The 10,291-nt window shown below is 40.5% G+C and overlaps 1 protein-coding gene across 1 annotated transcript; it reads right to left on the bottom strand.

Annotated features, from left to right (window-relative positions):
- Nucleotides 1–1,704: 1,704 nt before the first annotated feature.
- On the bottom strand, nucleotides 1,705–5,111 carry LOC138420239 (olfactory receptor 5AK2-like). Its single transcript, XM_069553357.1, has 2 exons — nucleotides 5,006–5,111; nucleotides 1,705–2,654 (listed from the first exon to the last, which is right to left on the bottom strand). Exons 1-2 carry the CDS (start codon nucleotides 5,109–5,111, stop codon nucleotides 1,705–1,707), a joined length of 1,056 nt encoding a protein of 351 aa, XP_069409458.1.
- Between the last annotated feature and the right edge of the window lie 5,180 nt (nucleotides 5,112–10,291).

The following is a 10,291-nucleotide window of genomic DNA, read 5'->3' as shown; positions in this document are numbered from 1 at the left end:
ATGCCATCCAGCCATCTCATCCTCAGTCGTCCTCTTCTCCTCCTGCCCCAAATCCCTCCCAGCATTACAGTCTTTTCCAATGAGTCAACTCTTCACATGAGGTGGCCAAAGGACTGGAGTTTCAGCTTTAGCATCGTTCCTTCCAAAGAAATCCCAGGGTTGATCTCCTTCAGAATGGACTGGTTGGATCTCCTTGCAGTCCAAGGGACTCTCAAGAGTCTTCTCCAACACCACAGTTCAAAAGCATCAGTTCTTCAGTGCTCAGCTTTCTTCACAGTCCAACTCTCACATCCATACATGACCACAGGAAAAACCATAGCCTTGATTAGATGGACCTTTGTTGGCAAAGTAATGTCTCTGCTTTTGAATATGCTATCTAGGTTGGTCATAACTTTTCTTCCAAGGAGTAAGTGTCTTTTAATTTCATGGCTGCAATCACCATCTGCAGTGATTTTGGAGCCCCTCAAAAATAAAGTCTGACACTGTTTCCACTGTTTCCCCATCTATTTCCCATGAAGTGATGAGACCAGTATCTCTAAAATTCCTAACCTCTTTAAGCTATAGTAAAACATGCTAACATTACAACATTCCTTAAATCTTTTACTTCTAACTATTTTAATTATTTCTAAGCCCTAAATTCAGTAAACTCCTTTGCCATAAACATTTTCCTCACAAATAGGCTTCAGATAGCAATCCCTCCCATGTCTTCAAGCTTTAGCCTCTGTGCTCATCCTGGAACACTCTTTTGTAAAAGTCCTTAAACAAATGTCAATGATTAACTTTATGAATTATTCTCTGAGCACAGCTGCAGAAGGCTTTGTGCCTTCTCATGCTCCTCTCAAGAACAATGAGCACCTTAATATTCCTTTTCAATCAACTCAGTAGAGGAGAGGAAAAAACAAGTCAGAATCACAAGGTCTACCTAACTCCTTCATCCCAGGTCCATGCCTGAGGGACAAAGAGAGAGGGGTTGGGGCCATGCTTCCACTTTGTCGGTAATGCCTAATGCAGCTCTCGACAGAAAATTATTTAATCACTTCAGATGTTTTCATTAAAGTTCAGATCTATTGATATAATTAAAGAATGCCTTTGGAACTCATTGGCTTTCCTGGTAGCTCAGCTGGTAAAGAATCCTCCTTCAATGCAGAAGACCCCGGTTCTATTTCTGGGTTGGGAAGATCCACTGGAGAAGGGACAAGCTACCTACTCCAGTATTTTTGGGCTTCCCTGGTGGGCTCAGAAGGTAAAGAAAGCACCTGCAATGTGGGAGACCTCGGTTGGATCCCTGGGTTGGGAAGATCCCCTGGAAAAGGAATGGCACCCACTCCAGTATTCTGACCTGGAGAATTCTATGGACTGTATAGTCCATGGGATCACAAAGAGTCAGCACGACTGAGTGACTTTCACTTCACTTGGAATTCACAAATATTTGAAACACCTTCTGCTGTTGAAAAATGAGAGAGAATTGTTCCTTGCTTGTTTTTTTAAAATTTAAATTTATTTATTTTAATTGGAGGATAATTACTTTACAATATTGTATTGGTTTTGCCATACATCAACATGAATCTGCCATGGGTGTACATGTGTTCCCCATCCTGAACCTCCCTCCCGCCTCCCTCCCCGTACCATCCCTCTGGGTCATCCCAGTGCACCAGCCCCAAGCATCCTGTATCCTGCATCACACCTGGACTGGCTGAGTTCAGTCTAGAAACACTTTTTTCCAACCTCTTTTAGGGCTTCTCTTACGTCTTGGTTTCTCAGACTGTAGATGAGAGGGTTTAACATGGGAACCACAACCCCATAAAAAATGGAAGCCATTTTTTCTTGCTCTTGAGACTCTATGGTACCACGGTGCAGATACATATAAGAGAGTGTTCCATAGAAAATGGTGACAGCTGTCAGGTGGGAGGCACAGGTGGAGAAGGCTTTTTTCCTTCCTGCAGCAGAAGAGATCTTTAGGATGGCAGACAAGATAAACATGTAGGAAAAGATGATGACCAATATAGTGAATGTCAAGTTAAACCCCACAAAGGCTGCTAGTACCATGATGCTGAAGTAAATATCAGAGCATGAGAGGGCCAGAATTGGGGGCTCATCACAGAAAAAGTGGTTAATTTTATTGGACTTGCAAAACGTCAGTGAGAAAGTAAAACCTACATTGACAGAAGCATTCAGGAAACCCATGAAGTATGAACCAGCTAAGAGTTGACTGCAGACTCTCTGGGACATGACAGTTGCATAGCGAAGTGGGTTACAGATGGCCACATAACGGTCCACTGCCATAGCCGCCAGGATATAGCAATCACTTGTTACAAAGGTACCATAGACTAGCAGTTGCACCGTACATCCAAAGAATGAGATGGAATTTTTGGTGCTCATCAAATTATGCAACATCTTCGGAGTGATAGCAGTGGCATAACAGAGATCAACAAAAGCCAAGTTTTGGAGGAAAAAGTACATGGGGGTGTGAAGGGAAGAGTCAGTCTTGATGAGTAGGATCATGCCAATGTTACCCACTAGGGTGGTCACATAGATCACTAGAAATACTGTGAAAAAGACATGCCAAGACTTATGCTGACCAGCGAATCCCAGGAGAATGAATTCAGTTACTTCAGTGCCATTTTTTTGGTCCCATGGCTTGTAACGATTATCAGCTGAAAAGTTGCAAAGAAACAGCAGAGAAAACTGACTATTGTGATTCTTAAATTCTAGAACTGGAAATAGTACAATATATAACTTCACAGTAGGGTCAGAGAATAATTTCCATGACATAATTGATTTAGATATTTAAAGGTTGAACCTTGATATTTGACTGAGATATTTTTAGTTTGGGGATGTTGTTGTGGACCAAAGAGCATCTGTGTTCTCAAAGTGCAGAGTGATGGGTATTTCATAAGTATATCAATCCAGGAACAAATGAGATATACATAAAGAAATACTCTAATCATTCTTTCTTTTATGCTCCCTATACTTTAATTGGGATTCCCAGCTTGCTCAGTGGGTAAAGAATCAGCCTGCAATGCAGGAAACACAGGAGACATGGGTTCAACTCCCCTGGAGGAAGGCATAGCAACCCACTCCAGTTTTTTTCTGGGGAATCCCATGGACAGAGATGCCCAGTGGGCTACAGTCCATGGGTCACAAAGAGTCAGACGTGACTGAATCAACCGAGCATGCAAGCATGCTCACACACTTTAATTAGAAATTCTAATTGGTTTAATTACTAATCATTGTATTTGAAATCCATAGAATTCTATAAGATCTTGTTTACACTCATCTTCGTATTTTTCCTTGTATCCTTTTCCTTTCCTTAACAGATCTTCCCTGCTATGATGGTCTCAGTGAAATTGTAGAGTTCCTTATGGAAGTGTTTATCACAGTATTTATGGTTGGTAAAGGATTTATTTCTTTATAAAAGTTCCAATCTGTTGTGATCCTTTACTTTTGTAAAAAACAATGAGAAACTCTCAGCATTGTGAACATTTTGTGATCATTTAAGTGCCCGGTCTCACTTTCAGTAGTGGCCCCATCACAGACTAGAAACAGAGTGTCCAAGGAAGGGTGCTGGTCCGTGGACCACACATTGAGTAGCACTGCTCCGTGGTGTCCATCCATCCTAATTTACCAGTGTGCTTTCCTAGTGATGGATAGCAGACTGCCTACAACTTGTCTCCACTCCAAATAACCCAGCATGAAATTTTTGTAGGATGTATTCCTAGAGAAAAATTTTTTGATCTGGAGGTATACTCATATTTAAATTAGTCAAGGTTTTCCAGATCACTTTCTATAATGGATGTCCCAATGTACAGTCATACTATCCATGCATGGGGATTCCCATGTCCTCACTTCCTAGTGAAAATTTGTTATTTTCCTAATGTTTTTCTGCCAGGAAAATAGGTACAAAGTGTTGTCTCATTTTTATTCATTTGTCCCCGTTAATTACAAAAATTTGATTATTGTCTAATATTCTTCTTAGACTTTGGGGGTTCTATTGTTTTGTAAATTGCCTATTTATATTATTTATAAATCCTTCTATTGATTGATTTTATATGTTCTTTGTTTATCTAAGATTTGAATATCTTGTCAGTTTTTGCCTGAAAATTTTTCTCACGTTCTATCATCTATTAATTTTGCTTATCCTTTAGAAAATAGAAATTCTTAAATGTAAAATAACGAGTCTTCATTTATTTGCCTTATGCTTGTTCGTTTGAAAAATAAACTTAATTTCCCAGTTCATTTCCCCAGGATAGTAAAATGCAATAATGAAACTTTTTTCATTTTAGGTTGCTGGCATATGGTGTTTATGGCACATCACATTTTATATCCTATGTATAATTTGATAAATCTTATTCGTGTTTCTCAGTATTTATTTTTCTAAAGAGGAAGCAGGAAAACAGGATAGAGTAATAGTAGTCATTGTGTGTCTCACTCTGTGTGTATGTGCAAAATATTTAAATATTTTAAAACCATTATGTGATTTGACTTTTATTAAAAGTTTATAGATAATAGATCCAGTATATTATAGGTAACTTCTACCAAACATTTTTGAAATGATTAATTCTAATATTTATTTATGTAAATTTGTTTGAAACACATACAAATATCAAAGAATTGGTATCCAGTGTAAGTAATTTCTATAAATTGTCCCATGGGAAAAATTCACAAATGATATAATCAGGACAATTGTAAAAGGGAAACTTATATGGCAAATAGGAAAATATCACATATAACAACTCACCAGTAATCAGATATGTGTATATTAGTACTGCCTTGAAGTAGAATTTTACACTTCTCAGTCTAAAGTGCGAAGTTGAGGTGAGAATGTAAATCACATATTTCTGATGTGAAGGTGAATTAGGATAGTCACATTGGAGACAAGTTTGGAAATATTAATAAAATTAAACACATACCTCCCTTTGGTCCATAATTTCCATTATAAGTACATACTTTGCACCAAATATGTAACTGAGCCTCCAATGAAAGTAATGATGACTAGGCAGCTTGCAGCAGTTGATGAATATAGCTCTGTAGTGATCAATGACTGTAATGGTGTCACTCCAGTTATGGGAAGACGCAATAAGAGGGAAGCCTTCCTGGACCACAGCAGACATGTGTCCAGAGAACTTTAACTGTGAGGCTGAGCCCAGTAACAGCGCACTCAGTGGTCTACCAGCAAACTCTGCTCTGGAACTAGGAGAGAGCCTTAGCAATGCGGGTGGATGGTCATGGAATGCCTCCCAAAGTACGGTTGAGTTTATGGCCATTTGGGGAACCCGTCAACTACAAACTGGCACTGCCAAGGGCATTTGCCAGTGACCGAACAACAATGCCAAGGGCATTTGCCATCTGCCTCCACAATTTCCGCAGATTGAATCCTGTGCTCCTGCAGCTGTTGACCTTGGACGTGCCCGGAAGGGAGTTCAGGGTGGAGGCACAGGCATTTTGTGCTCCAGGAAGACTGGTAGAACAGGTCTTCAGGTAGATAGATATTTTAAGGAACTGATTTCATGATCTGAATCCTTGCATCTCCTCATATCTAGGAAAGCACTAAATCCCTTTGTGATGACATCAGCTCCTTGTGACAAGCAGAAAACCTCTTATAAAGTTGAGCTTCCCCCACTACCTCTTCGGAGCAGCTTCTCAGAACTATCTAAGGTGCTGTCTCCAGGACTGCAGCCCTTATTTTGCCTCAAATAAAACTTAACTCACACACACACACGAAGTACATATTCTAGATGAATTAATGACTACAAAAACGAAGATATATAGGCACATTAGTGGGCCTTAGAAAGCATCACTAAGAACAAAGATAGTGGAGGTGATGGAATTCCAGTTGAGCTGTTTCAAATCCTGAAAGATGATGCTGTGAAAGTGCTGTACTCAATATGCCAGCAAATTTGGAAAACTCAGCAGTGGCCACAGGACTGGAAAAGGTCAGTTTTCATTCCAATCCCAAAGAAAGTCAATGCCAAAGAATGCTCAAACTACCGCACAATTGCACGCATCTCATATGCTAGTAAAGTAATTCTCAAAATTCTCTAAGCCAGGCTTCAGCATTACGTGAACCGTCAACACCCTGATGTTCAAGCTGGTTTTAGAAAAGGCAGAGGAACCAGAGATCAAATTGCCAACATCTGCTGGATCATGGAAAAAGCAAGAGAGTTCCAGAAAAACATCTATTTCTGCTTTATTGACGATACCAAAGCCTTTGACTGTGTGGACACAATCAACTGTGGAAAATTCTTCAAGAGATGGGAATACCAGACCACTTAAACTGCCTCTTGAGAAATCTGTATGCAGGTCAGGAAGCAACAGTTAGAACTGGACATGGAACAACAGACTGGTTCCAAATAGGAAAAGGAGTACATCGAGGCTGTATATTGTCACCCTGCTTATTTAACTTCTATGCAGAGTACATCATGAGAAATGCTGGACTGGAAGAAGCACAAGCTGGAATCAAGATTGCTGGGAGAAATATCAATAACCTCAGATATGCAGATGACACCACCCTTATGGCAGAAAGTGAAGAGGAGCTAAAAAGCGTCTTGATGAAAGTGAAAGTGGAGAGTGAAAAAGTTGGCTTAAAGCTCAACATTCAGAAAACAAAGATCATGTCATCCGGTCCCATCACTTCATGGGAAATAGATGGGGAAACAGTGTCAGACGTTATTTTTTTGGGTTCCAAAATCACTGCAGATGGTGATTGCAGCCATGAAATTAAAAGACACTTACTCCTTGGAAGAAAAGTTATGACCAACCTGGATAGCATATGCAAAAGCAGAGACATTACTTTGCTGACTAAGGTCCTTCTAGTCAAGGCTATGATTTTTCCTGTGGTCATGTATGGATGTGAGAGTTGGACTGTGAAGAAGGCTGAGCACCAAAGAATTGATGCTTTTGAACTGTGGCATTGGAGAAGACTCTTGAGAGTCCCTTGGACTGCAAGGAGATCCAACCAGTCCATTCTGAAGGAGATCAACCCTGGGATTTCTTTGGAAGGAATGATGCTAAAGCTGAAACTCCAGTACTTTGGCCACCTCATGCGAACAGTTGACTCATTGGAAAAGACTGTGATGCTGGGAGGGATTGGGGGCAGGAGAAGAAGGGGACGACCGAGGATGAGATGGCTGGATGGCATCATGGACTCGATGGATGTGAGTCTGAGTGAACTCCAGGAGATGGTGATGGACAGGGAGGCCTGGCATGCTGCTTTTCACGGGGTCGCAAAGAGTCGGACACGACTGAGCAACTAAACTGAACTGAACTGAACTGAGACCTGTAAATAGGGCTTCCTTGGTGGCTCAGATGGTAAAGCATCTGCCTACAATGTGGGAGACCAGGGTTCGATCCTGGGTTGGGAAGATCCTCTGGAGAAGGAAATGGTAACCCACTCCAGTACTCTTGCCTGGAAAATCCCATGGACAGAGAAGCCTGGTAGGCTACAGTCTACGGGGCCACAAAGAATCAGACACGACTGAGTGACTTCACTTCTCTTCGCTTCACTTCACTTCACTTCAGACCTGTACATATGAATGCATACACAGAAGAATGTTCATAGCAGCATTCTTGAATTCGGGAAAAATAAATCCGGGATGGGACCGGATGCCATGATCTTCATTTTCTGAATGTTGAGCTTTAAGCCAACTTTTTTACTCTCCTCTTTCACTTTCATCAAGAGGCATTTTAGCTTCAGCTTTTTATTTCTGAGTAATAAAAAGCAAGTTGCCAAAGTTAGATGGTGGCTACATGAATAACTCATTTGAAAAAACCCTGATGCTGGGAAAGACTGAAGGCAGGAGGAGAAGGGGATGACAGAGGATGGGATGGTTGGATGGCATCACTGACTCAATGGACATGAGTTTGAGCAAGCTACGGGAGTTGGTGATAGACAGGGAGGCCTGGCGTGCTGCAGTCTGTGGGGCCGCAAAGAGCTGGACACAACTGAGTGACTGAACTGAACTGAACTATATGAATGCTTGTTATATTATTTTAAATATGTCTTTATGCACCTTAAATATTGTGCAATGACAGAAGTTCCTCACAAAAACCGCACATCCCCATACATCAGTAGAGGGCTCCTTCCTATGGAGTCAGTAACTCCAGACAGAGCTGTGCCTCCACAGATGCGGTGGTCAGTTTGGGATAAGAAGGGGCCTTTAGTGACGGGGATGGAGTGTAGCAAACCGAACCCTGTGCCTGATGTCAACAATCTGGCTGTTTCAAACATCTTGAGAAATGAACACAGTGGGATAACTCTGCAGTGAAGGAACAAGAAAAAACTCTCTCCTTTCAACACTGAGTGAGAGCTAAAGGCCAATAAGTATGTGAGTTGTCTCCTCAGGTAAATTTACTGTGAAATAAACTAAATGCAGCACTGTCAAGGAGGCTTCCATCTGGTAGGTGAAAGCACTTGTCAGAGGAAGCTAACATTGATCATAAGTCCACTTAACTAGAATCTTGATGAGATAATGACACTTGCTGTGTTAATCATTTTGAATTTCAAATAAAAAGTATGCCACGGCATTTTTCAAGTTATGTAAAAATCAGTACAAAGGCACACACACACACACACACAAACACATAGAACCTAAGTCTTTGAACTTGCTTCACCTGTTCTGAGACCTGCTGCTTTGCAGCTTCATTTGCATTCAGGACTATGCAGTAGAAAGGACCTGAGTTTGAACTCCAGTCCTGCAGCTTCACAGAGAAAAGTGATGTAACTCTACCCCCCAGCCTCAGTTTTACCTTATATAAAATTGGGATCACAGAATTACTTATAAGGTATGAGGCTCATTGCGACACCATGTACAACAGCAAAAGTTTGGAAACAGAGTTAAATAAATCAGAATAGATTCATGCCATGAATCATGGGTTTCCCTTGTGGCTCAGACAGTAAAGAATCTGTCTGCAATGCAGGAGACCCAGGTTCAGTCCTTGGGTTGGGAAGATCACCTGGAGAGGGGTTTGGCAACCCACTCCAGTATTCTTGCCTGCAGAATTGCATGAACAAGGAGCCAGGCAGGCCACAGTCCATCGGGTCACAAAGAGTCAGACACGACAGAATGATGAACACTTTCACTTTTTCTTTCATGAATCAATATATAGCCCAAGAAGCATGAGATAAATACATACTCTTATGGAAAGGTGTTCACATCAGATTGCCAAATGAACAAACCAGGTTGCAGAATAGTATGTAAATCTGGACTCTCTTAAAATAATACTTTTTTGTTTTGAACTCACCCTCCTTTAGCTAATTTTCTTTATTTACCCATGAAAAAGCTCTGGAAGGATTCATGCCAAACTTTAAATTGTTATCCTTGGGCATGGGAGTAGATAGAGGAGGTCTTTAAAGTTCAGCACTTTTTCATTTTAAAATAACTTTGTTTTACATGATGAATGTGACTTAAAGTGATGTGGTTTATACAAACTCTCCAGCACAGGGCCAGCCATTGAATGAACACTCAAAACTGGTCATAACACATGCAAATAACACACTGAAGTCCTGTATTGCTGACTACTAATCATTCATTCATTCATTAAATCTTTCAGTCAATGTTCAGTCCTATCTTCAGACATCACTCAGCCCAGTTTGAAGTTCCCTTTCTCCATTTCCACTGCGTCATCAGGGATGAAGCCTTTATTCTAGGTCTCACGGTGAAACTTACTAGAACTTTGACCCTTTTGTTCCACCATTTCCAGCACACACTGGCATGATACATGACTATTTGAAAAATGGGCTGTGCTCTGGTCTACTTACATGAGAGTTTCATCCAGATTCTCGTTCTGCAACTGGTACAGGCTGATTGCCCACCAAGGTCTCTGTGTGCTTCCTTCTAACTGGGGAGTTTAAAGCTGAAGCCTAAGGGATCAATACTTGCTCCCTTGAGAGCCTGAGCTTCCAGGGGCTGTAATGGAATCAGAATAAACAATGTTCAGTAGTTATTTCTGCTGAAGAACATTTAAGCTTTCTCTAGAGAACATACATTTAATCATGTTACTGTCATTGGGGACTTTTCTTTGTGTGTTGTCTTGTTACAGAACAATTTCTTAAAATTTTTTTTGTTATGAGTCATGTTGAACAATTTTTATTATGCCTAAGAATATGCGTTCACTTCTAGAAAACTGGTCTCATTACCAAAATCAGAAAAAAATAGAGCTATCTGGAAAAAAGAAAGCCCAAATTAATATAAATTTATAATCAGACAGAGTTACTACTATTTGAATACATTTTTTATATTACCACTTTGACCATTGTTTTTTATTTGAAGGAAAAACTGACTCTAATCTCTTT

The sequence above is a fragment of the Ovis canadensis genome, chromosome 15 (genome assembly GCF_042477335.2).
Source record: "Ovis canadensis isolate MfBH-ARS-UI-01 breed Bighorn chromosome 15, ARS-UI_OviCan_v2, whole genome shotgun sequence".
Lineage (NCBI taxonomy): Eukaryota > Metazoa > Chordata > Mammalia > Artiodactyla > Bovidae > Ovis > Ovis canadensis.
Note: the sequence above shows the minus strand (reverse complement) of the source record. Positions and strands in the feature narration are given on the sequence as shown.

Excerpts from the sequence above, each read along its gene's own strand:
- LOC138420239 (XM_069553357.1), bottom strand. The coding sequence starts at position 5,111 with ATGTCTGCTGTGGTCCAGGAAGGCTTCCCTCTTATTGCGTCTTCCCAT. Across the intron at positions 2,655-5,005 it reads AGCTATATTCATCAACTGCT|CTGATAATCGTTACAAGCCA; the intron begins GCAAGCTGCCTA and ends GCAACTTTTCAG.